The 27,416-nt window shown below is 33.9% G+C and overlaps 3 protein-coding genes across 5 annotated transcripts in view; 2 read left to right on the top strand and 1 right to left on the bottom strand.

Moving 5' to 3' along the window:
• LOC105157240 (serine/threonine protein phosphatase 2A 55 kDa regulatory subunit B beta isoform-like) overlaps nt 1–4,970 on the bottom strand; it is a 5,768-nt gene extending 798 nt beyond the window's left edge. The window contains exons 1-13 of one of the 2 annotated variants that reach the window (XM_011073593.2): nt 4,711–4,970; nt 4,489–4,592; nt 4,057–4,164; nt 3,802–3,921; nt 3,206–3,394; nt 3,029–3,120; nt 2,590–2,708; nt 2,202–2,325; nt 1,987–2,110; nt 1,533–1,601; nt 986–1,077; nt 816–893; nt 718–722 (exon numbers count right to left, since the gene is read on the bottom strand). In XM_011073593.2, the coding sequence (XP_011071895.1) occupies nt 718–722; nt 816–893; nt 986–1,077; nt 1,533–1,601; nt 1,987–2,110; nt 2,202–2,325; nt 2,590–2,708; nt 3,029–3,120; nt 3,206–3,394; nt 3,802–3,921; nt 4,057–4,164; nt 4,489–4,592; nt 4,711–4,822 (1,336 nt within the window). In that variant the 5' untranslated portion in view covers nt 4,823–4,970. The remainder of the gene's footprint in view (nt 1–717; nt 723–815; nt 894–985; nt 1,078–1,532; nt 1,602–1,986; nt 2,111–2,201; nt 2,326–2,589; nt 2,709–3,028; nt 3,121–3,205; nt 3,395–3,801; nt 3,922–4,056; nt 4,165–4,488; nt 4,593–4,710) is intronic. The other variant, XM_011073594.2, reaches the window with a different exon arrangement.
• Nucleotides 9,094–15,724, top strand: LOC105157238. Of its 2 annotated transcripts, XM_011073590.2 has the most exons (13): nt 9,094–9,856; nt 10,561–10,696; nt 11,169–11,305; nt 11,491–11,692; nt 11,945–12,183; nt 12,300–12,411; nt 12,514–12,658; nt 12,802–12,944; nt 13,041–13,210; nt 13,459–13,767; nt 13,842–13,897; nt 14,113–14,324; nt 14,407–15,724. In XM_011073590.2, the coding sequence occupies exons 1-13, from the start codon at nt 9,647–9,649 to the stop codon at nt 15,570–15,572; spliced, it is 3,237 nt and encodes a 1,078-aa protein (XP_011071892.1). In that variant the 5' UTR covers nt 9,094–9,646; the 3' UTR covers nt 15,573–15,724. The 2 variants fall into 2 exon arrangements, with proteins under 2 accessions (XP_011071892.1, XP_011071893.1); XM_011073591.2 differs by lacking the exons at nt 9,094–9,856; nt 10,561–10,696 and having other exon boundaries at nt 11,172–11,313.
• On the top strand, nt 18,300–23,847 carry LOC105157448 (putative late blight resistance protein homolog R1A-10). Its single transcript, XM_011073857.2, has 2 exons — nt 18,300–18,560; nt 22,319–23,847. Exons 1-2 carry the CDS (start codon nt 18,410–18,412, stop codon nt 23,845–23,847), a joined length of 1,680 nt encoding a protein of 559 aa, XP_011072159.2. The 5' UTR covers nt 18,300–18,409.

Below are 27,416 nucleotides of genomic sequence, written 5' to 3'. Positions count from 1 at the left end.
AGGGGGTAAGAGTGGTAAAGGTGTAATCATTCATTATGTGAATTGAAGGTCTGGCCTACATTCTATCATGCTAGTAAAGTATGTGCAAACACTCAGCACTACTAAAGGATCTTTTTACCAGAAATGAGTCGTTAGCTCAAAGAATTAACAGTTAAGTTTAGAGATCTATAAAGCATCAACGAATTGCAAGTTTTATCTCTCATGCTGATGATTGTGAAGTTAATGAAAACATACAGGAATAAGTCAAGATTTTAACTATGGGTGAAAATCGAAAAAAGAATATCTAAACTCAGAAATCAATGTATAATCCTAATTCCTTTGCAGAGATTTCTTCTTCATCCAAAGAATTCTATTTTCCTTCCTAAAATCAAGTGTAACTAGTGAGACAGTGATACGTCATTCTATTGTAGAAATCATCTACTGCCATTCTTAACTCAAAGTAGGAAAGGACGTACTCCTAGATATTATAGACCGTATTGCTCCAATAATAGTTGAGAAATCATCATTGTCATGATTGGTATAACCACAGGACATTTTACCTCATATTTTGCAATTTCTCTTCATCATATAGGTACTTCATCTGAAGCTCTGGATTAATGTATTTAACTATAACTGAAACGAGAGCACCAAGACTTCGAACAACTTATATGACAAAATAATTCTTTATATCGGAAATGATTTGGAATAATTTAGCCTTATCTCAGATAGGATGTTGTAGCTTTCTGTTTCCATAACCTATAGAGTCATTTCCAGCAGAATGTACGCCCATAAAATCTGTACCCAATTGAATTTGAAGTCTGTTAAACAAATTATACCTATTTGGAGTTTTACTGGCTTCAATGGTTACCCCTTCTTCACTCCCACTTCCACAAGAAAATATACGCAGAAGATTGCTGATAAACAAAAAGAATCATTTATTAAAGGACAAAATATATGGCTGGCAAACAATAGCCATGCCCCACTACTTTTCCGTGACTTGACTAACCTGTAAGATCCAGTTGCAAAATTAAGGCGGTCTTTGGCGACGCAGCACTCAAACTTATCAAAAATTGCATCGTTGTTATATAAATCACACAACTGTGCAACACATTGCGCGTGTCAGTGATGGGACAAGATGGGTAAAATTCTGGATAACTGTAAATGAAGAAAAAAGAAATGCAAACACAAAAGCTGTGCCTCCTCGTCTCATTGGATGCATATCAAACTCACTCACACAGTCACACAAGCACAAACCAAGCCCAACAAATGAATGGGGGTTTTACCTCACTCACACACGCACAAACTAGGCCCAACATCAAATGAATGGGTGTTTTACCACATTCAGGTAGTTTATCTGGTTTTTAATTGTTCCCACGATAGCTGATCTAAGAAGATAAGGACAGAAACCGAAGGATGAAAAATATTTGAAGTATTGAACTCTAAAATACATAGGAAAATGAGTTGTCCTTGTCAGGAACTAGAATTTTCACAAATAAAGACTAGTTCCACGTTCTTATGCTTAGTTAAAATTCTGTGACATACAGCATACACACCTTAGGCCTTAGATTCTCGTGAATCCTAAATGTTGCAACTGGACCAGCATCCATATTCATATCCCAAAGCTGCAAAAAAAAAACAAAAAAAAAAAAGGAAAGGCTTGAAAAGAAAATCAAAATAACCCAATATCTTTTCATGTATATTGTTTGGTTGAGTCTGAATTCAGCAATAAAAGAAGGCAGGAGAATCAGGAATGAAAATCAGACTAGAAGTCATATGCATCTCAAGAGGAAATGATAACTTAAGCAAGATATCCATTTGGTTCAGGTGATCTCTATATCTGAAGGCATAAATTCATAATGTTACGGTTTTGTAAATAATTATGCGTCTTCTGAGTAATAATAATAGAGAATTTCCCTCATGTCTGATCTAGAAGATACTGATTGTGGCAAAATGAAACCCCGAACCAAGGAACAACACTTATTTAAATGATGAGAGTGGCTGAGAGACCTTAAGATTCATATAATCACGGCTTAAAATATGCCTTCCATCATTTGCAAACTTCAAATCAGTTATTGATGCAATGATCTCAGTGAAGAATGATTTCGGCCCATGGGATTCCTCATCTTTCAATCTATAGAAATAAAATTTTGATGTTATGGAGATGAAAAAGTATGGATCTGGTGATGATGCAGAAAATATGCGGTAAAGAAGCTAACACTAACATCCTTGCAGTATGATCACATAGCGCTGATTGTCTCATGTCTACAAGTCGAATAAATCCCCTTGAACTGCTGTAAGCCAGCAGATTACAGTGAGATGGATGGAATTCTGCTGCTGTGATCACCTCTAAACAAAATTTCAAATGAGAAGAAAAATGTCAGAAAATGTCGTTATAGCTCCTCAGGATCATGTTTACCAGTGCATTCTTACAAGTTCCTGTGTGATGGTATCTCTGTGTGCTAGGACAGGGGAGATATTTCCTACCCAATGCTTGTAAATCAACAATGATTAATATACAGCATAGGGATAGAGATGAATGAACATCCTACTTTTCTTGCAAAGAATGCAATGCAATAAGGACTTAGCATTCATGATATGTCCAAAAATGACCTAAAAGATCTTCCATATTTGCAGGCTTCATGTCAATGATATTAAAGCACTGATTGCTCACTTCGAGATTCCACAAATTTATTCTTAGGTCATCTCCTGAAAGAAATGTCTCGCAGTCACTGCAAAACAATGGCAAAGATGTGATTATTTTAGAGAGTAGCAGTTTCGATGATTTTACACCATCATAGTGATTCCTGCAACTCTAGATCAAAATTTTGATTGATGAAATATGGAGGAAAAGATCATATAGCGTGAATGTGATTCTTAATATCACTTGCCACTATTTGGTATTATTTTCTTTCTGTTTTGGGGTTGATGAGAGGGAAGGTTCCAGTTACACTTATTTACAATCACTGAAAGACCGGTTACAAATTAATAAGTACTCAATTTAAGATAAAGACAGAATCAATGTACAAACAGCTCTATCTATATATTGTACCTATTAACTGAGATAGAGTTGACATTGAAATCATGAGCATGCGCGTACACCCTTCTACATCTTGCAAGAGTAGAGTCTTCTAAGCATGCTATCTAGATACAAAACAAACCTGGCTTAAAGGAAAAACCCAAGCAATAGATCAGACAAGGTTAGAAATTTAAACTCTGAAAACCATACCTTGCTATTCCCTCCATCATAAGAGGATACACCATTCCCCATTTTTTCTGTCAGTTGTAAAGAATGGCCACTGGCAGAATACTGGTTTTTTCCATTAATAAAACTCTTTTCAGCTAAGAGTGCATTCTCTGAAGATACAGATTGACTGCTATCCATTTCATTGCCTCGTTTAACGTCACGGTCCTTGACCTGCCTTTAGGCAGCCGTTAACATAATAGTAGGAATAGACACAAAGTATAGTTGTTTAAAGTGAAAATGAACATAAATATCAATAGAGAGCAATACTTTTTCATCTTGATAGGTGTGATCTGAAGGAACTTTCCTTATCAGTTTTATAGGTGACAATAGATTTTCAAATTTTCAGCATTCTACAGTTATTCAATTATCACAGTCAACGGAATAATAGTTAATTGAATGTTATAGCTAGCATATCAAGGACTTGGAACAGGTTCAGAAATGGAAAGAATACTACCAACTTATTAACAGTAAATATATCACTACTTCAAGTGAATTTTCCTAATCTCTCTTCCAGTTCTACAAAAACACTAACTGAATAATAATTTTGTATTAGCAAAAGATGTTAGAAGAGATTGTACCTTCCATAATTTGATAGTCTTATCATTTGTTGAAAGAATGAACAATGATCCATTTGGTGTCGTGCACCATCTCACTTTATTGATTTTTTCTTCAATCTCAATGCTCTTCAAATAATCAAACTATAAGAGAAGTGCACAATCAAGATTAGCACGCTAGAAATATACATGTCAAGACTGTCAACTTCCACAACACCACGAAACATACCAGTACAATCAAACTCTTAAATATGATGAAACTACAGCTAGAGAACATACCTCAGGCTCGTGGCTTTGGAACTCAGTTTTGTAATGAAATTTAGGATGTTTAGAAACAACACTATCAAGTCGCTCCAACTCATTCCGTGAAGTGAACTCAAGTAAGTCCTACAGAGCCAATGAGAATCAAAAAGCTAGTCAAGAAAACCAAAAAATGCAAATATGCCAAAAATATAAGAAAGGACAAACTTTCCATGCCACTCTCAATGCTAAACCACTATAGAACGAGTCCTCGCCATTAAACCACACAATCACCAATTTTCACTTTGCACAGCATTAATTAATCCACTACTCATTCATTTTCCTTCCATCTCCACTACCCAATAAAATACAAATCCACTTGTGTAAATCAAAGGATTCTTTGCCGGCAAAAGAAACACTGTCCAAAAAATACACTCGCAGAGAAAATCAAATGATAACGGAAATTCGCACATCTTTACCACCCTTGCTCTCGAAAATAACAACGCGTCCGCCTCTATCGCCTACGGCCATGTGACTTCCATTCTTGTCGAATTCAATTGCCGAAATAATATCAACTGCAGGCAACAAAAACCAGCAAATTTAACCAAAAAAAAACTACAAAATTTCGCGAGATCAACAACCAGCAAACGAACGTTCAACATGGAAAAAAAAAGGTGAAGAGGCCAAACTTACTATCCTGAACATCTTCTCCGGGGAGTTTATCGCCGAAGACTTGGGAGAACTTCCACTCTAAAGCGGCAGGAGAAGCACAAGAAGAAGAATCCGAGCTCAATCCCATACTCATAGCGGATGAAATCAGAACTCAAAACAACATCATCCACGCCACTACAGTTACATTAGCACAGCATCCGCAGCAGCAGCTCCTCAATTCAACTGTTGATCTTCTTGCTTGCTTGCTGTGTTCGTTATCCACACAATTTCAGAAACTCTTCTCAACTAAAATTTTTATTTAATATATTCTATTTATTCCACCAAAAGGGAAAGAAGGCCCATGAAGCTATCTGGCCCATAGTGTTGGGCAAATTTGAGCCTAATATAATTAGAATTCGGCCCATCTTTTCACAGTCCAATTTCACAAATGGGCAATTGGATTTGGGCTTGGGCCTTTTGTAGTAGTTATAATATTATTAATTGATATTCAAGAGAAAAGTCCTATTAGCCTTTTAAATAAATATTTATGTAAAGTACTAGTCATCATCACACGTCATTCACGAATATTAAAAAAATTATAGTAATAAAAAATTTGTCATGTGAAGGGATGAGAAAGAAGTCCGTTAATGTGGAGTGAGGTAACAGAAAAAATAAATTATAATTATAAAATTATTAAAGATATAAAAATTTGTGAGGAAAAGAAATACGAAGAAGTAAGGTAAGAAAAATGTACAGTAGTGGGTTGATAGGAAAAAAACTATAATTATAATATTATTGAAAATTTGGGTATTACAACTACCTCCTATGAGATTTGATATAATTACAAATACCTCCTTGTTGTTTAAAAAATTATAAAATAAGGGTAAATTATACAAAAACCCTTGTCTAATAACAAGGGTAAATGACATTGACACTATTTGAAACTAGGTTAAATTATACAAAAATCCTTTGTCTTTTATAAAATTATAGTAATTCCTTGGGGGGTTTCAGTGTAATATTTTTTAGGAAATGCTTGTGTAAGCTTCGCCTTTGAAGAGGGTGTGTGGTTGTAATTAAAACTACAATTTCAAGGCGTGTAACTATAAATTTTATAAAAAGCAGGAGGTATGTATATTTTGGCCTAACCTCAAAATGTGTCTATATAATTTACTCTAATAATAATAAGGGATAATTATATTTACATCCCCTGACCTATGGCCTATTTACACAAACCACCCCAGTCTTTTGCATAATTACAAAAACTACACTTAAAAAGCCAAAAAATAGGATAGTTTGTGTAATGATGCTAATACTTTTAGGGTGTGTGTGTATAATTTTTTAAAAAAGTACAGGGTGGTTTGTATAAGTGATAATGATAATTTGATGGGTGTATGTGTAATTATCTAAAAGATATGGATGATTTGTACGAATAAACCATAAATCAAGAGGTGTAAATGCAATTATTCCTAATAATAATAAGTAACAACAACCGAATTTGCAGTATTATGTATATTTGGTGAAACTCATTGTGGCGATGAATTATGCGATTTCTATATTTTGAACTTAGGGTAAGGTTATGACATAATTATACATACTTTTTCATTATTTAAAAAATTACAAATACTCATTTCAAATGAAAAATAATTATGTAGTCTCTATATTGTGAGATGGACATTACTACATAATATTTGTTTAATTTTTTTTAAAAAATAAAAGAAATATTTGAAAAAATTATAAAAAAAATTGATGGTGGATAAAATAATTCATCTATAAGGAATATTAGTCCAAAAAAATACTTTTAAAATATATATAAAATTATAATTTATGATCCAAAAAGGTCTTTTGGTATGTTCACCACAAAAATGAATGAAAATTTAAAGAAGACTAACAGAATGAGCCCGTTGTTAAATTGATATTAAAATCATAGGGTACTTATAATTTTTTAAATAATGAGAAGATATTGATAATTATGTTAAATTTCAAGAAAGATAGCTGTAATTTACCCTAAAACTTAACAACAACGATTTTACAATATCCACATCAATATATTTTATTTTATTTTATATTTGTGTTAAATCTAAGAATGTAGAAGAGCATGGTTAGAAGTAGATAAGTTTGAGGAGGCTTTTGACAATAATTTTGTGGAAGAAAAAGAGTGGGAAGAGGAAGACAAATTGTTAAAAGCTTGGCCTCAAATGGCTTATCACAATGCCCATCCCCTTAGCAACACCTATGTTTTTTTCCTTGCATGTCATTTTCTTTTTGTATGTTTTGTGCATTTTCATTTGTTTTTATGTGACTACTGATATTTTTCTCTCATTTAGATCAATGATGTAATAATGTAACGATGTAATCATAAAATTTTTATTTTTTCAACTTTATTTTATTTAAATTTTGGTGACGAGTTAAGAGCTATAACGGTGATATGAATTCCCTACATACACGACTTAAAAGAGTAACATTATATGATACTTTTTCAATATTAATTTGTCGTATATTTGGAAGTGTACGTAACGGGAAGTTAATTGTCTGATGTTCGAGCTTTTATAGTGCTTATAATCTTTTGCTTACAATCCAATGTGGGATGTTAATGCGCGTTAAACATCTTTAACCTGACAGATGAGAGGCTCGATACTTGAGGGATCTTATGTTGTTTGCGTCTCTCATCTCCATTCAATGTAAGATGAAAATACACACTTCACACCATTAACCTTCAATACGACAGCTTTAAAAAGGGCACTATGTCTCGTCTTGTGACATGATAAGGCGTATGCTCGCTCGCAGCAATAGAACGACCTTATGTGAAGTATTGTCTATTTTGATCAAACTCTTACGTTTTGTGTGAAAAGAAGAAAAAAAAATCAATTCGAGAAGAGAGGTGTTGGGACTGCTGTTCAATTCTTTGATCTCTATCTAATACAGAATGTAATACATATTTAATATCATTAATCTCCCAAACGAGGAGTTTGAGACGAACACATCAAAATAGCTTGACAGAGTGTTAGAGAGTTTCTAAAAAGCATGCAATTAGCTGGATTTGTGGGCCTGAGGCTCAAGCACAAACAAAATTATAGTAATCAACAGACCACATTTGCAAAGAAATCAAACATAGTAGATCCGTTCTGTGTCCTACAAAGAAGTTGTCCATGCACATGAACTTGTCCTTAAAAAGGATTAACAGCTATTAATTTTTAGACAGTTCGGAGACAGAACACAATTGTCGTGGCCAATTGTGCCAACTGCAACAGTATTATCATCTGAAATTCTACACAACCTTTGTTTGAAGTAATTCGGGGTTGAATTTTTTTGTTGTAATTTTTTTTTTATAAAATAAGTTTCATTATATCATTTGATGTATTCAATTTAAGAATTGATTAAATGTATTTATATTTAAAATCAATGAGTACTTTCAGAAGTTAACAAGAAAAATAAGAAACTGTTATACAGATAAACGTAAATTAAGTGGTATATGATTGTTATCTAACACCGTAATAAAAGGAATCAATACGAAAATTTAAGTTTTGGTTACGATTAATCATTATTTAATATAATTTTATCAACGACCAAAATATTTGTTATAATTTTTAGTTTCTGCAATGAAGACAAGAGATAGTAGCCGGTGCATAATCTTAATTAATTAATAGACGGCATGATTTTAATTTTTATTAAGTGTAATATAGGATATAATACGGATTTATAATACAAAAATATTCAATCCACTTACCGCATACAGAAAGAATGAAAAAAAATACAAGTAATCCACTTGTGATATTGTAAATGAGCGAATTATTCACCAATAAAAAAAATAATAATTCACCTTCATGTGTTTTTCAAAAGACAACAGTTTACCTTCCTGTTTTTTTAAAATGAAATTATTTACCTCTTTTAGATAAGGAGGTAAATTATTTCATTTTAAAAAGTACAGAATGGTAAATTGTTGTATTTTTTTATCATGAAAAAGTAATTTGCTCATTTACAATATCAAATGGGAGTAAATTATTATTCACCGCACAAAGAATCCTTGACAAATATAATATTTATACCTTTTAAAGTGTCGGCTTATAAAAATAATAATTTTGATGAATTCTTAGGCTTTTTTTGTAATAAATTGCATACAAAGTTTTAGATAGAAAGAAAAAGAAAAGTAGAATTTTTATAAACTTTATTGTTATGTTTAAATATAGTGAGTTAGATTTGGTAGTGTAAAAAAAAAGGTTGTAATAAGTAATAACTGGAATTTATGATGTTAGGAATTTGAATAGCCAATGAGAATCTAAGAAAGAATTTTTACCAAGAAATATAAATGAAAGGCCAATAAATAGGTAAAGGGTCCCTCAAGAAGTCTTTTGTCTTGTTGAATGTGTCACTCTCTCTTTCTTCTCTACACAGATTTGTCAAAATTTCATTGAAATTGAAACGTCTGTCTCTCATTCATGGCCAAGAATCAGAAGAAGGCTCATCATCATATGTCTTTGTATCCTCTGTCTTCATTTAATGTGAACCCTTTCCCTTGTGGAATCTTCTCTCTCTCTCTCTCTCCTCTCTCTCTCTCTCTCTCTCTCTCTCTTATCCTCACTGCATTGCACACACTACTCTGAGTTGCTATGTCAGTCTCATGTGCTCTATCCCCAACTCAACTTTCATCCGCCCTTTTTTATATATTTCACTCTCTGCATTAGTTTATTATACTTCTCTCTCTCTCTCTCACACACACAGGCACACTCACTACACTACACTACACTACTAGTTGTATTGCTGTACCAGTGTCAAGAACTGTCCTTTACCAGTTTACCCCACATTTGTTATGTTCTAGTATGCAAAGAGAAATGAGCTGCTTGCTAAAACTATTTATCAGTTGAGGAATTTCAGCAAACATGTTAGAAGTACTTGGAAGCTGTACAGACACTGTTTTCATGCAAATGTTATGGTAGTATGAGATAGAGAGTGTTGATACAGCTTTTTGAACCTGTTTGGTGAGATGGGCTTGAAGGTTTTCACATTCTTGTTTATGCAATGTTGGGTTCTTCTGGTTTTGAGTTTGGGAGTTCAGTCTGATGGTTCTGAGGTAGCCTTGGAATTGCTGAGGACCCCTCATGCATTCTCCAACAGGAATTTTGCCAATTTTGGTTTCCAAGTTCTGGTGGGTGGCAATGGCAGCATTTGCACTGATTGCTCCACCAATTGCAAGGTTAGACTTTGTTGCATTCTGAAGTTAACACACACACATGCACACACACTTTTTCAGAGGGATTTTTCTTTTCTCTGATTGCTTGAAATATAGCAGAATTTAGATATGATTCTCAGATACCATGGTCATCTCTCAAGAATTGTGAATTTTCAAGAATCTTGAACGCCTTGGAGATGTTTGAAGATAAAATCTTTCACTTCTTTTTGGCTTTGGAAAGGATTAACATATAGGGGAAATTCTTATCTTGGATCCAACCAATCATATAGCAAGTGTGTATACATCTACAATGTGATAGCTTCATGTCTAGACAGATCGGGAATGGGCTAGAATTTCCCTATATCTCGTTCAATGCATGCAACAAAAGTACCATGGTTATGCTGTTACATCTTCTTTTTTTCCCTTTAATTTCCTCCCAGAGGATTGTTTACTCCATGGAGATAGCACTATCTGCAACTTTACTAGCTAGAGTTGGATAAATAAATTTGTTCGAAGTAATAGAAACAGGGATGTGATGCCCAGAATTGAACCTCTATGTGGCTGGACGAAAATTGCTCTGGGAATAACAGTTCAAGAATTTTAATTTCTTCTATTTTCTTTAGGCATTTGTAGAGAAAGAAGAATTCTGAGAAATTGTATGCTGGCATTCTCAGCTTTATCCCTTCTTGATATTGCCTAAATTCTTTTTACATGTCTTGTAAATGCAGCTGGATCATGGCATGTTTTCAATTTGTGAAGGTGGAAAGATTTCCTACACAAGACTTACGGATGGGAATCATTCGTTCGAGGTGTGCACCAATGGGTCTCGTGGAGCTGCCTGCTCTAGCTATAACTGGACCATCGGTTGAGCAACCACCCTATTTCTTTGCACATCAGTTTTCAATAATGATAGCATTAGATTTCTGAGTCCATCTGAATCTACAAATGTTAGGAGTAGCCCCTTTACCTCAGTTATGGAAAGTACGATCTCCAAATGTCCTTCGTATATTTAAGTATGCAAAAGCATTGCACTCTGTTAGGGAAAATTCTGATATTGCTAAGACTTTCCCTAAAGGACATTAATGATTTTCAATAATATGTCAAATAAGGAGTGCAATGTGGAACTTGAGGTTAATCAAAAGTTAGCATACACACATTGGACGTGAGATGTATATTTTGTGAAAGAAACATCATTCTACCATTTTGATGCTTATGCTTCTCATTTATTGATGATGGTACATTAGCTATTCTAAAAGGTCTCATAGCATGGGCAAACACAAAATAGGTAACTGATTTTGGATTCAACTTAATCAGCCTTGACCTGTCTTTTTTGCAGACACAGTTAAGCCCACCGCGTACATCACAGCTGCGACATCATTTACAAGTGCTTCTCAGGTTTCAGTGAACATATCTTTCAGTGAACCCTGTGTTGGTGGAGGTGGTTTCAGATGCCCTTCTGTAAATGCCTGCAACGTGAGTAGGTGGTCAGCTATAACTTGATTGAGTATTCATTTCTTTAGCGTTCTTGCAGTTATATTCTCAAATTCATTAACCAGTTGGATTCTTTTTGTTCTTGTCCTATTGACTTGTAGTCCATATCCGAAGGGTCAATTTCAGAATCGTGAATTTCTGATTTACAATGGTATTCTTGTTGGCAGCTTCTTGTATATGGTGCTGGCGAGGTCATGCCAAATACGCTTACCATTGTCCAGCCAAACTTGGAATACTCGCTTATTGTCAGTGTCTCTGAAAGAGTTCGATATGGACGTTTGATCTTGGTAATGGATAAAAATTTCTGTACAGACACTGCAGGAAACCAATTTACAAGGACAGAAAATTCAAGTTCATTCATACATTTTGGTGAGTCTGATTCCAAAATCTTTGGGCTTTTATGTTACATTGTCTACTTTTCCCAAAAGGATTCTGGTATAATTGTTCTCTATTGTTTAATATTGATTACTGACAAAATGTGATCCAGAAATGTTGCGCGAAAATTTTGTCCTGTTGAATAAAGCTGCCTACATTACTTTTGCAAAAAAACCAAATCGAACTTTTTGAAGTACTTTCTGTTGATATTAATACTCAGTCATCTTTTGTTGTGGAGCTCTGCAGACAGAAGAAGTGTATTTGTGAATTTGAGGACTCATATACCTGAAAGGATACTTCAAATAAACAGTGATGCTAGGACTGTATTGGCAACTAACAAGAATAAGAACTTAAAGGTATACTTGTATTTCACGGAACCAGTCATGAACACATCTGCCGAAATATTGAATTCCCTCAACACCAATCAAGGGTCACTCCTCCCTATAAGAGGAAGTAGCTTTGGACAACGTAGATTCGGCTATCAGGTTAGTTATCAACTTTTCAGATCAATCATACACAGTTAAAATCTAATGCTACTTACTAACAAACATATTGCAACAGAATCTGTCATATCTTTATCTATTCTTTGGTGACCTTTCAGCTTACAAATGTATCAGAGTTGGCCATTGTCACAGTGAGTTTACAATCAAACTTGGTAATCAGCAGACAGGGGACTCCCGTTGCTCCTGTATCTCCAGTCACTTTCCTCTATGGTATAAAATGAACCGACTATAGCTACTCACACAAACTAACTTCTCATTCTTTCAGGGCGGTGACTTTCGAGTTAAACTTATATTTTCTTGTATTTGTGTTAGATTCTCAGAGACCTACTGTCCGACTGAGCACCACATGCAACATGCGGACTAAAGAGAAGAGTATTGTTATACTGATCAAATTCATGAAGCCTGTATTTGGATTTAACTCGTCCCACATATTGATTTCTGGGGGAAATTTGCAAAGGTGGGCAATTTCATAGACGAAGTGGTTAGATACATCCAGGAATATTTCTTATGTAAAACCGTCTTATGTGTATATTAGCATGAATTATCTGACAAATATTCATTTGTGGCTGGTTTCTTTTTCTCTGTTTATGCATGCGACAGCTTCCATGAGATGAGCAGACAGAGCTATGCTGTCCGTATACAAGCAGATAACGAAGTTATATCCGTCAGTGTTCCTGAAAACATAACTACTGATGTTTCTGGAAATAGAAATCGAGCTTCCAATACTCTAAAAGTGATGCACTGTAAGGATTCAATCTCTCTAGCAGCTCCTTTTTCCAGGGCATTTAATTTATATTTTTACAATTCGACATTTAGTTTACTGTTTATGCTCTTTGCAGATTCTGTACCTGTTGAATCTTTGGTGATTTCATACTTTGCAACTGCTGCTTTTGCTGTGACGGCTTTGGTTGCTGGATTTCTGACCGTTTCAACCACAAGTCTGCTATCTGCTGGAGCATTCTCTAGACCAAGTTCTATCTTATGCTCTGATCCCACAAGAAATCTTTTTGTAATTTCCCATGTCCTTCCATGCTCTTTATACATAATGAAAGAAATATACCGTACCATGATTCACCAAGAACTATAAATTTCCCGTTATTGCAAAACTTGAAAAAATAAAAACAAAAAGATTCTAGGCCACCAAGCCATGCATGCTCAACGAGAGGATGAAACATGCTTAGTACATGTGGAACATATAAAATACTTGCCTTGTTCTCAAACTCAACTGACTATCACTGTGTTTCTCACTTGACACAGAGAATCGCTTCCCACATTCAAATATTTGCACTATCAAGATGGTTGGCGGTCACCTTACCAGTTGAATACTATGAACTTGCAAGAGGCTTACAATGGAGTATACCCTACTTCAATCTGCCATGGGAGAAAGGAAACATCCGTTCAGTCATGGTGGGGTCAAATTCTCCGAAGGATCGACTAGTTCGCATTTCTGAGGCTCATGACTCGATATTTCTCGAGGGTCTTCAACCAGACACTGGAAATTCGGATTCAGCAGCAAAGGTTTTTGGGCTGCCTCTGACTCCTATGGAGTACAGATCATATTTTGAGGTCAGACATAGTTACTTTTACTCAAATCTTGCTATCGGCTTCTATATTTTGATCGATGGCGTTTTTCAAGGCAGAGCCAGACTATCATGCCGCAAGCTGAGTATATTTTAGACCCACAAAACTCACATGGGTAAGTATTCAAGTACCTCTTCTGCTCATCCACTTTTATCTTGGCACATGCATTTCTGAGAAAGAACTTCTGTTTTGCCAATGATTAAACACCAAGTTGGTGAATGTTATATGAATTAAGGAAATTAAACAAAAAATTAAGGATTAGGTCCCCAAAGTTCCATATATTCTTCGGGTACAAATAACAAAGCTCACTGATCAAAGAGCTTCTTGCAGGTGGAGAGATTTCAGTAGAAGCATGTTCTGGTTAGCTGCAATTGGTGGGAGTTTGATACTGCTGCATGCTTTACTGCTTATGATTCTTAAATTCAGAAAGCAGAACAAGGAAAAACAAAGCTACGGCGCACTTATTTTTCCAAGATTTGAGATCTTTCTTCTAATACTTGCACTGCCTTGCTTCTGTGAAGCCTCGGCAGCTCTGATTCAAGGTACTTCACACCTATCCTACCACTTGTGTCTGAGTTAGGGTCGTTCTATTAAATCTAAACTAAGTCTTATCTACGTTGTAAGGAGGAACGTCCTCTGGAATGATCGTTGGCGTTCTCATTCTAAGTTTAGTGGCTTTTCTGCTGCTATGTTTGCTGTTATTTCTCTCCTTTGGAATTACATTCGGAAAGCTACTTCAATACAAGGAGGTGCACCAAGAGGGTCAGAAATTTCACTGGTATCAAGAGCTTATTCGAGTTACTCTAGGTCCCGGAAAAAGAGGCCAATGGACATGGAAAAACCAGCATCGTTCATTTTATTTAACCATTTTAGGACCTTTGTTTGAGGATCTGAGAGGACCCCCTAAGTACATGCTGTCCCAGATATCCGGAGGCAGCTTCAGCAAACCGGGCGGTAGCATCATTGCCTCAGACGATGAAACAGAAGATGCAGAAGCGCCGTTCATCCAAAAGCTGTTTGGAATTCTAAGAATATACTATACGTTGATTGAGTCCGTGAAACGTATAGCTCTTGGGATTGTAGCTGGCGCCTACTCGGGAACGTGGTCCTCAAGAACCCCCACGGTCACCTTGCTCTGCATAACCTCATTTCAGCTCTTCTTCATGGTTCTAAAGAAGCCTTTCATAAAGAAAAAAGTCCAACTGGTCGAGATCATCTCAGTTTCCTGCCAAGTCGCCATTTTTGCCTTCTGTCTCGTTCTCCTGGAGCGAGAATTTCCAGTTGAGGACGAGAGGAAAATCGGGATCTCAATGGTTTCAATCTTCTTGTTAGCATTCCTAGCCCAAATGATGAATGAATGGTATGCACTCTACAAACAGATAAAGCAGCTGGATCCCATCACCAACTCATTCTTGCGCGGTCTAGAAACAGCCTCAATCGGATTCATCTTGTTCCTCTTTCCACATACCTTGATCAAGAGCTTGAAAAGCAGGTTCCCAATAAACAACTCTGGTGAAACAGATACAACATCTGCTGACAGGATCAGGAGCTCCGGCAGCAGAAGCTCAGGCGAAAAGCCATGGCTGAGGCACATAAGAGAACTAGCAAGATCTAGCTTTAGTAAAGAAGGAAACAAGAACAGCCCAAGTGATCCTTCCACAAGTAAAACCAGATGGAGTGGATTTTGGAAGAGTAAGAGAAGTGGGAGCTCGTCGGCATCCACCTCGACGGACTTTAAGTCGAAACCGAGGTTGTACAAAGAGTTAGAAGACATTTTTGCATCAAAGTGAGATGTTTCAGTTATTGAGATCCTCATGGGAGTTTGCCAGCCTTCTACATGAGCATGAATGATGAAGATAATCAACAGGCAATGGCAACCTTCTTTTGTTCATGTATATGTCATATTAAGTCAATGGAGAGCCTAAGATCTTTTATTTCATTACTTTGGTTGCCCATATGCATTAGGTTTACAGGGTGTTTGCAATAGCTTCTATTTTTTTGGTGGGAATAAATTTTAGAAAACGTTACAAGTTAAACAGTAGTAAAAGTTAGGAGCGTTTGGAAATAAAAGTTAAAAGAAGTTGAAGTTGGATCATGTGAAAAAATAATTTAATATTTATAATTTTATCAATAAATTATAGAATTTGATAGAAAATTTATTTATAATTTTTAACTTAAATCAACTTAATTTAAATAATTCAAAAGTAGGAGCATAATCTCTTCTTTGTAGTAAACAAATAAAAAAACACGAGTTTGATAATAAAAATAAGTAAAAGATAAAAGACAAACCAGTACATCTTTGGAGAAATCAAGTAGGTTATGTGTCTTGTCCATTTGCTATTTTTTTTTTTAAGTAACAATAATGAATTATTATTAATTGAAATAGATTAATTTATTAATATTTTTTTAAATAAGAGCGACGAACTCTTATTAATTGAAATAAACGATTACAATTATAATCTTTACTGTCGACATCAATAATCATATTCTACTCAATAACACCTATTATGCAGTAGAAATTATAATCTTTACTGTCGACATCAATAATCATATTCTGCTTAACAACACCTGTTCTGCTTAACAATACCTATTATGCAGTAAAAATTATAATATTTACTGTCGACATTAATAATCATATTCTGCTCAAAACACTTATTATGCAGTAAACAACATCTCATGCATATGGCCGAGTTTGAACCCATGACCTTTAAGATCACGGGGTCTCAATTTCGCCCACTAAAATAGGTCTCAATGGCCTTATTCCTTTGCTATTATAAAGATGGAATATTCCATCAACTCCCTATACTCCAACAATCTATAATATAAGGATATTTTAAAAAATTACTTAATGTGTAGTGTTGGAGTAGTGTCGGAAACGGCATTTGCATATTTAAAAATATAAAATAAAAAAGACACAACGTCGGATACGCAGGTGTGCCCCACACGTTTTGGACATGTTTCGAGTTTTTTTTATATAATTTTATAAAGTTTGGGTTGTCTTTATAAAAAAGAAATTGGGCTTAATAAAAATGAAAAAAAATTAATTTACTCATCTCAAATTAAAAAATTTGTGATGCAATCACTAAAAATTCGAGAGATGGTTCAACTAATTTGAATATTAAAAGTTTTTCATTGCGCAATTTTTAAATAAACTAATTATGTATATTTTTGAAGTCATATTTGGTTAAAAATATAGATGTATATTTTATCTTGATATTTTCAACATATTTTAATTTTGTGAGAAATTAAGAACATATATAATAAAAGTATATATATTATATATAACCGCGTCAGTATCGTATCGTATCACCATTCTTTTGTATTTTCTGGGTCGCGTGTTCGTATCATCGTATTTTTTTATTTACAAAATATTGAATTTAAAAAATATAATGATTATTAGTAAGATTGATGATCCGAATAAAGGGTTTTGGGTTCCAACAATCATATTATTTTATTATTCAAAATGCCGAAGCCCATAACTACACTTATTTTTCAATTATCACTTGGAGGATTAACTTTCATCACTTACATATTCTATTAAAAATTAATTTTTTTTAATTTTTAATTCGATTGTAATTATTTCTCATTACGAACATTAACCTTAACAGCGAAGTCAGTCTTGAACTTTAATAATATAATCAATTACAGAAAATTATGAATTCAAACATCATAATCATTTTTTCTAAACAAACTCCTTTCATTTATGGTATAATTACATTCCCCTCCCATGAGGTTTGGTGTAATTATATGTAAATTTTCCCGTGATTTGAAAAATCACATCAAACACCCTTAAAGTTTGTTTCCGTCTAACAAATTAGTCTCACTATTAGTCAAAATTCACACAATTTACTGATATTAATAAAAAAAATTATATTTTACACCAACTGACTTATTGCAAGTTAAATGAATTTTTTTTATGATCAAACTACCCTCATACGTCTTCACGCGTTAATGTATATGAAGAGGTATATTTTCACCATTTTAAGGATAGTTTAGTCCAAAAAAATTATTTGATCTATAATAAGTCAGTAATAAGTCAATCTTAGGTATATATAAATTTTCATTCAGTTGTTCTACTAATATCAACAAATTTAGTTAATTTTGACTAATAAAGGGACTAATTTGTTAAACGAAAGCACACCTTAGGAGTGCTAGATGTAATTTCACACATCACAGAGAATTTACATATAATTACACCAAATTTAATAGGAAGGGAGTGTAATTATTCCTTTAGTTATTTATATTTTTCATTTCCTTCTTTAGTATTGACCTTACTGGTTACTACTTGAGATAATACTTATTAATGTTCTATGTCACAACTGCATTATTTTCTATTTCAAAGGCTCAAAGGTTACTTAACTGTTCTCGTAATCTGATGACAAATTTAGATTAGAGCTGGTAATTGGATCCATTTGGAGGGAATCTTCTGACTTTTTCGTCGTTTCACACTACACCTAATCAAGATTTATAACTTCGAAAACGGTGCTCTTCAATTTGACAAATTAATTAATCACAATTGTTGCAAAAATGCATTTTATTATCAGGGCCAAGTTGCTAGCTGGCTTGCACAAACCATAATCATTCACATTCTTTGTAATCTCGTAGAGCAATTGCAACAAAGATCAGAATGGCAGTAGCAGCTTATGCCTCTCTACTTTCTCTTTCCCATGTCTTGGAGAATATCCTCCATCCTGCTCGCCGGACTCGCCTTCATCTTGACTCGAACCAACTTCAAACCCTGCAGCAAAAAGTTCAGTTCTTGCTGGAATTTCTTGAAGTTGATTCTGGGAGAATAAGCCTAGAAATGGAAGATCTGGCAAGACAGATCGCTATTGTTGCTGATGAAGCAGAAGATGTCATTGACTTACATGTCGTATATCAACTTGGTGAGGGATGTCGGGATGAAAGTCAGGATATGGCCGCCCTCTCATCTTTCTATCAAGATATACACAAAGTAATCCAAAAGATTGACTCCATCATGAACGAGTTGGGGATGATCCGAAAGGAGAGCACCGATGTCTCAAAACAACAACCGGTAGTTTCTGTGCCTGATAGTTCATCCATAGCATTTACTTCCAGTGGCAAGAGTAGTACCATTGTCGGATTTGATGAGCACTTGGTTCGAGTCATGGACGAGCTCACTAGAAATGAACCTGATCTCCAAATCATCGCAATAATTGGGATGGGAGGTATTGGTAAGACTACTCTAGCTAAAAATACTTTTGACAATCCATATGTTGTGCACCGCTTTGATAAACGTATTTGGTTTACAATATCTCAAAAATATAGTGCTCGGGAAATTCTTGCGCGCCTTCTTAATGATGGAAAAGACCAAGAAAGTAGAGAAACTTTGGCTGAATTAGGACAAAGATTGCATAAAAGTTTATTTGGTAGAAGATATTTGATTGTCATGGATGATATGTGGAATATCAGTGCTTGGGATGATTTAAGTTTGTTTTTTCCAAATAATAGGAATGGAAGTCGAATACTGGTGACCACTAGGATTTCAAATGTCGCAATTTCTTTAGGTTCTCATAGCCCTTATGTGATGGATTTTCTAGATGAGGATAAGAGTTGGAATTTGCTTTGTCAAAAAGCCTTTGGAGAAGACAATTGTCCATATCCGGAATTGAAAGAAATTGGTAAAACTATAGCAAAGAAGTGCAATGGACTTCCTTTAGCAATTGTTGTGATTGGTGGATTGCTTGCAAATTCCAACAGGATACTGGAGCACTGGGAGTCAGTAGCCAAAAGTATAAACTCATTTTCTAACTTAGAATACAATGACCGTTGTTTAAAAATATTGTCTTTGAGTTACGATAACTTACCTATTCATCTTAAACCATGTTTTCTCTATATGCGGATGTTTCCTGAAGATGACGAGATTAAAGCCTCCGAGCTAATAAAATTATGGGTTGCCGAAGGATTTTTGAAACCATCGAGAGCTAAAACCTTGGAAGAGGTTGCAGAGGAATACTTGAGAAATCTTATTGACAGGAATCTGATTTTGGTTCATAAATGGAATTATGGAGGGAAGAAAGCTAAAACATGCAGGATTCATGATCTTCTAAGGGACCTATGCTTGAGACAATCTCAAAAAGAATGTTTGATTTGTGTACCAAAAGCGCAACGTATTGATTTTTTTGAGCCCCGGTGGGAAATTTGCCTTTGTTTCCTATGTAGTTCTCAGCTCGATGAAGATCAAAGGATGGATCTTCCTGAAGTTCAGGTTACCTCACAGTCGACATCACTTGCAAGCCTTTCAGTGTGCGACGGCTGTCGGATTATGTATCCGAATCTGGTTAGATTGAGATTATTGAGGGTGAAAGCCTATGTGGATGATATGGAATTTCTGCATCCCACTAAATTGTGCTACCTTAAGATGAAATTTGAATCTCCGTCTACAATATCTTTGCTGTGGAACCTACAAACTTTAACTTTGAGTCTTTCCTCCGGAGTACTCCCGTCTGAAATCTGGGATATGCCACAACTTAGGCATCTAATTGGAAGTGGAGATATTGTTTTACCTCACCCAATAGTTACCCAGGATTCAGTGATCATGGAGAACCTACAGACGCTTGCTGATTTTCGAGATTTTAGGTGTACAATTGATGTCCTTGATAGACTTCCAAATCTTAAGAAACTGGGAATTGTTTACATTAAAAAAGGCAGCGGTGGTCTAGGTGGTCTAGAAAATCTTGCTCGCCTACAGAAACTTGAATCATTTTATCTTTTCGAGAAAAATGTCTTTTAGAGTGTGTCGCTATTGGCAAACATCACCTTCCCCACTTCACTCAAGAAATTGAGTTTGTCAAATTGCTGTATTCCTTGGGAGGAGATGACGATTTTTGGTTCTGTTTTGCCCAATCTTGAAAAGCTTACATTGTACTATAATGCATTCATGGGACCTGAGTGGAGTCCAGTTGACGGGCAATTTCCTCGATTGAAAGTCCTACTCATATACAAAAGTGACCTGGTGTGGTGGAGAGCAGAAAGTATACACTTCCCCAATCTTGAGAGACTTCATCTTTATAATATGTTTTGCTTGGAGGAGATCCCTTTGGGTATTGGAGATATACCCACGCTCCTCTCAATTCATCTCTCGTATTGCAGCGATTCTTCCGTCAATTCGGCAAAGCAAATATTGGAGGAACAACAAAGCTTCGGAAATGAGACCCTCCAACTTTATGTAGGAGGAGAACAAGTAGTCAATGTTACTCAATAATACTATTTCCCTTTACAGTTTATATAAGAAGAGTAGCTACATCAAATGCCCAAACTATTTTTAGAATTTATTGGTTATATGTGCTGCAGTTTATTGCACGACAACAAACAATTGTTTTATTATGGTCATTGAAGGGTCATATAATAATTGATATATTTTTTTGGTGAATGACACCCCGTAATTATTAATACCCATAAGATTTATTTTTTTCATGTATTTCATACTTAAAGGTTATTTATAGAAAAGTATATTTGAGTTAATTTGATATAAAGAAAAAAATATATATAGACCATAATCAATTGCCTAAATTGTTTGAATTAAAAATTCCTCATCAAACTTAAATGTATTTGACAAAAAATTAAATATTTGGGGGAAGTTTAATTTTGTCGTGGATTGTTTTATCATATCCATCACAAAAACTATTCCAATGTGTATTTATAGTCCAAAATTTAAAACATTGATGGAAAATTAAATTTTGAACGGCCGTAAAAAAACTACCAAGTTACAAAATTAAATTAAAAATTCGTTGCAAAATTTGCATTAAAACCTATTACAAAATTCGATAAACTTATTAATCTTATATTTCGGGTATGATATCTCAATATTAGTTAGCCGGATTTATACCAAATTTTGATAAATATATGATTGTATCTATTTCATCATATCTAATGGTCTGATTGAACGATGCACCAGTCTCAAAGAAATCATACATTTCGGATATGATATATCTACAACCGTATAACAGATTTTTTCCAAACTGCATCGCATGTAAGATTGATTTTGTCAGTGATCATATCTCACGATATTTAAAATAAAATCGAATGATTGAGCGGTACAATACAATAATATAGGATGACAATAACATCCATACAAGGCTTACAATTATGAATATATGAAATTATTTTATTTTGTGAACATATATTTAGGACAATTAAATTTTTTTTACATACTTGTTTGTGTTACTCCACAAATTAATTACTTATATGTAACATTAATGTGTACAGAATGGATATTTTTTTAATATTTTAAGAATAATTATTTATTACATATATATCACTACAAGAAAAACAGGTATCAGAGACGGAAATTTCCGTCTCTGAAAGTCGGATTTCCGTCTCTAAAGCAAATTAGCGACGGAAAAAACCGTCGCCGAAGTTCGTGGCTGAAAGCCCCGTGGCTAAATTATTAGCGACGGAACCATTCCGTCTCTAATCCTGAGACGGAAAATTCCGTAGCTAATTCCGTCGACAAAGCAGAAGAAAGTTGAAGTGTAATCCGTCTCTGATTCCGTCTTGCTGGAATTTCTTGAAGTTGATTCTGGGAGAATAAGCCTAGAAATGGAAGATCTGGCAAGACAGATCGCTATTGTTGCTGATGAAGCAGAAGATGTCATTGACTTACATGTCGTATATCAACTTGGTGAGGGATGTCGGGATGAAAGTCAGGATATGGCCGCCCTCTCATCTTTCTATCAAGATATACACAAAGTAATCCAAAAGATTGACTCCATCATGAACGAGTTGGGGATGATCCGAAAGGAGAGCACCGATGTCTCAAAACAACAACCGGTAGTTTCTGTGCCTGATAGTTCATCCATAGCATTTACTTCCAGTGGCAAGAGTAGTACCATTGTCGGATTTGATGAGCACTTGGTTCGAGTCATGGACGAGCTCACTAGAAATGAACCTGATCTCCAAATCATCGCAATAATTGGGATGGGAGGTATTGGTAAGACTACTCTAGCTAAAAATACTTTTGACAATCCATATGTTGTGCACCGCTTTGATAAACGTATTTGGTTTACAATATCTCAAGAATATAGAGCTCAAGAAATTCTTGCACGCCTTCTTAATGATGGAAAGGACCAAGAAAGTAGTGAAACTTTGGCTGAATTAGGACAAAGATTGCATCAAAGTTTATTTGGTAGAAGATATTTGATTGTCATGGATGATATGTGGAGTATCAATGCTTGGGATGATTTAAAGATGTTTTTTCCAAATAATAGGAATGGAAGTCGAATACTGGTGACCACTAGAATTTCAAATGTAGCAATTTGTTTAGGTTCTCATAGCCCTTATGTGATGGATTTTCTAGATGAGGATAAAAGTTGGAATTTGCTTTGTCAAAAAATCTTTGGAGAAGACAATTGTCCATATCCGGAATTGGAAGAAATTGGTAAGACTATTGCAAAGAAGTGCAATGGACTTCCTTTAGCAATTGTTGTGATTGGTGGATTGCTTGCAAATTCCAACAGGACACTAGAGCACTGGGAGTCGGTAACCAAAAGTATAAACTCATTTTCTAACTTAGAATACAGTGATCGTTGTTTAAAAATATTGTCTTTGAGTTACGATAACTTACCTATTCATCTTAAACCATGTTTTCTCTATATGCGGATGTTTCCTGAAGATGCCGAGATTAAAACCTCCAAGCTAATAAAATTATGGGCTGCCGAAGGATTTTTGAAACCATCAAGAGCTAAAACCTTGGAAGAGGTTGCAGAGGAATACTTGAGAAACCTTATTAATAGGAATCTGATTTTGGTTCGAAGATGGAATTATGAAGGGAAGAAAGCTAAAACATGCAGCATTCATGATCTTCTAAGGGACCTATGCTTGAAACAATTTCAAAAAGATTGTTTGATTTGTATCCCAAAAGCACAATGTATTGGTTTTTCTGAGCCCTGGGAAAGTTGCCTTTGTTTCCTATGTAGTTCTCGGCTCAATGAAGATCAAAGGATGGATCTCCCTGAAGTTCAGGTTGCCTCACAATCGACATCACTTGCAAGCCTTTCAGTGTGCGCGGCTGTAGAATCATGTATCCGAATCTGGTTAGATTGAGATTATTGAGGGTGAAAGTCTATGTGGACGGTATGGAATTTCTGCATCCCACTAAATTGCGCTACCTTAAGATGAGCGATGATATGCAGTTGAAATTTGAATCTCCGTCTACAATATCTTTGTTGTGGAACCTACAAACTTTAACTTTGAAGTTGAACTATGGAGTAAATCTCCCGTCTGAAATCTGGGATATGCCACAACTTAGGCATCTAATTGGATGGGGAGATACTGTTTTACCTCACCCAGTAGTTACCCAGGATTCAATGATCATGGAGAACCTACAGTCGCTTGCTAAATTTCGAAATTTCAGGTGTACAATCGATGTCCTTGATAGAGTTCCAAATCTTAAGAAATTGGGAATTAATCAACTTGAAAAAGGCAGCGGTGGTCTAGAAAATTTTGCTCGCCTACAGAAACTTGAATCACTTTTTGTTGCAGAAAAAGATATGTCGCTATTGGCAAACATTACCTTCCCCACTTCACTCAAGAAATTGACTTTGTCAAATTGCTGTATTCCTTGGGAGGAGATGACGGTTTTTGGTTCTGTTTTGCCGAATCTTGAAAAGCTTAAATTGTACCATAATGCATTCAAGGGACTTGAGTGGAGTCCAGTTGAAGGGCAATTTCCTCGATTGAAAGTCCTAATCATATTCAATAATGACCTCGTGTGGTGGAGAGCAGAAAGTATACACTTCCCCAATCTTGAGAGACTTCATCTTTATGGAATGCATTGCTTGGAGGAGATCCCTTCGGGTATTGGAGATATACCCACGCTCCTCTCAATTCATCTCTGGTATTGCAGCGATTCATCCGTCAATTCGGCAAAGCAAATATTGGAGGAACAACAAAGCTTCGGAAATGAGAGCCTCCAACTTTATGTAGAAGGAGAACAAGTAGTCAGTGTTACTCAATAATACTATTTCAGTTTTACAGTTTATGTAAGAAGAGTAGCTACATCAAATGCCCAAACTATTTTTAGAATTTATCATTCACCTTTGTCTATTTTTTATTATGCGTTATTATATTAAATATTTTTTACTCTGTTCAACAAATTAGTTTATTAACATTCACGAGATTTATTTTTTTTTCACCTATTTCATATTTAAGGGTTATTTATAAAAAAAGTTTATTTAAGTTAATTTGATATAAATAAAAAAGTATATATAGACCATAATTAATTACTTAATTTGTCTGAATTAGAAAGTCCGCATCGAATTGAAATGTATTTGACAAAAAATTAAATATTTGGAGGAAGTTCAATTTTGTCGTGGATTGTTTTATCATATCCATCACGAAAACCATTCCGACGTGTATTTAAAGTCCAAAATCTAAAACATTGATGGAAAATTTAAATTTCGAAATCTATCGTCACAAAACTACCTAGTCACTCAAGCGTAGAAGAAAAGATAAGTTTTGAAGCGATGTTGTAATGGTTTTTGGGGGTAGTGTTACGAAACTCGTTACATAATTTGCATTAAAACCTATTATAAAATTCGACTGACTTATCAATCTTATATTTCAGGTATGGTATCTCAATATTTGTTAGCTGGATTTGTACCAAATTTCAATAAATATACGATTGTGTCTATTTCATCATATCTAATGGTCTGATTGAACGATACACTCGTCTCAAAAAAATCATACATTTCAGATATGATAATCTCCACAACCGTGTAACAAATTTTTCCCAAATTGCATCGCATGTAAGATTAATTTTGTTAGCTTGATCATATGGAACAATATTTAAAATCGAATGGTTTGATTAAACGATACAATACAATAATATAGGATAACAGTAATATCCATACAAGACTTACAATTATGGGCATATGAAATTATTTTATTTTGCGAACATATATCAAGCACAATTGAAATGGGTTAAGAGGCGGTTTACATAAATAATGTGGTTTTTCATTAAATCATTTGTTGAATTTTCTTAAATTATATCAAAATTATTTTGTTGTACTTTTCTTTCAATTTTTCTAAACTCATTGAGGAGATGTGCCCCTTACTTTGTTGTATTTTTTCCAAAAAATATATGAAAATTATGATGGAGATGAATATTACAATATAATTTTTTCCTTGCTCGAAGTGAAAATTCAGATTGCGATTACTGACTTCTAATAATAATAATGATGGGGACTTTACGGACAATGAGATGTATAGAGTTTTCAAAATCTTTGCTAGGAAATGATAAGGTTGGTTTAGATTAGGCTTTTGTTATTTTTTTTTTCTTAAATTTGTATTTTCATACTATTTTTTAATTAATATAAATTGTTATTAATTGTGTTTTTAATATTTTATTGCAGTTCAATTTATCTATCATTTGAATTTATAGAGCTTTAAAAAGTTATAAATCAAAATTGATATAATGTATTATAATATGATATTATAACAGTCGAATAAAATTTAGAAATAAATTAATTTAAAATTAAAATAATTCAATTGATTAAAATTAGTAAAAGTAAACTCCAAAAAAATAAAACTTGTAATGGGCATTGTAACAAAAGATAATAACATATAAACATATAATTGTTTCAAATTTCGTCGCCCCTACAAATTTAATTTAGCTAATATTTGTACATTGAAAAAAAATTGTAATGGGTGCAAAAACCCATTCAAAGTCTTACTACAAAAAAGGACGGAATTTGAGATAGGTTTTAGAACGATTTTTTTTTTAATCTTTGAAATGATTTTTAGAACACATAACTTATTTAGAGCGGATTTTGAAACGGTCTTGTTTTACTATATTTTCAAATGGACTTAATCTTGTTTTAAAAAACAGTTTTAATTTTACAATAATATTTTTTATATTGTAGTCTTTTCTATGATTTTCTATATAGCCACATCTCGTTTAAGTTCTTATAGTTTTTTGTTTTTAATAATTGTAAGATCTAAAACTAGATTTAAAAACATAAATAAAATCAACTCCCAACAGAAAAGAATTTTTTAAAAGGATTTAACTTTTGAATGTTAATTTATGGATAAAATGCATAAAATCCCCCTGTGTTTTAAAAGATATGCAAAAAATACCCCCATATTTTCAGAATAGGTTAAAAACCCATTTTTGTTTTGTTTTAGTCAGCAAAAAACCCACATTCTGTTAGCAACTAAAGGGAAGTGGAGGAGATGCGCGTCTGCTGTGTTTAGTAGTTATTTTCTGCAGTTTAGGCTCATATTTAATGACACTTTGGACTAAAATACCCCTCTATAGGTCTATATAACATGCGTTTTGGCTTGTTTTGTGTCTTCTTTTTGTCAATTCTCACCCTAAAAAATAAGTATTAAATTTTGTCATATTAAATTTAAATTAAAATATTAAATTATATTTAATTTATTTAATACTAAATATTGAATTAAATTATATTTAAATTCAAATACTTTTATAATTATTAATTATTAAATCAAAAAATATTTTTAATTAATTAAAATATATATATAATTACAATAATTATTATTAATTAGTTAAATTATTTAATTATTATAATTATTTAAAATATTCTTGATTAACTAAAATATATTTTAATTAATATAATTAAAATTAATTAAAAAAAAAAAAAAAAAGAAAA

The sequence above is a fragment of the Sesamum indicum genome, linkage group LG3 (genome assembly GCF_000512975.1).
Source record: "Sesamum indicum cultivar Zhongzhi No. 13 linkage group LG3, S_indicum_v1.0, whole genome shotgun sequence".
In the NCBI taxonomy this organism is placed as follows: Eukaryota; Viridiplantae; Streptophyta; class Magnoliopsida; order Lamiales; family Pedaliaceae; genus Sesamum; species Sesamum indicum.
Note: the sequence above shows the minus strand (reverse complement) of the source record. Positions and strands in the feature narration are given on the sequence as shown.

Coding starts and splice junctions, on each gene's coding strand:
- LOC105157448 (XM_011073857.2), top strand. CDS start 18,410: ATGGCAGTAGCAGCTTATGCCTCTCTACTTTCTCTTTCCCATGTCTTG. Junction 18,561..22,318: donor CTTGCTGGAATTTCTTGAAG/TTGATTCTGGGA, acceptor AATTTCTTGAAG/TTGATTCTGGGAGAATAAGC.
- LOC105157238 (XM_011073590.2), top strand. CDS start 9,647: ATGGGCTTGAAGGTTTTCACATTCTTGTTTATGCAATGTTGGGTTCTT. Junction 12,945..13,040: donor TACTCTAAAAGTGATGCACT/GTAAGGATTCAA, acceptor TGCTCTTTGCAG/ATTCTGTACCTGTTGAATCT. Junction 14,325..14,406: donor CTCGGCAGCTCTGATTCAAG/GTACTTCACACC, acceptor CTACGTTGTAAG/GAGGAACGTCCTCTGGAATG.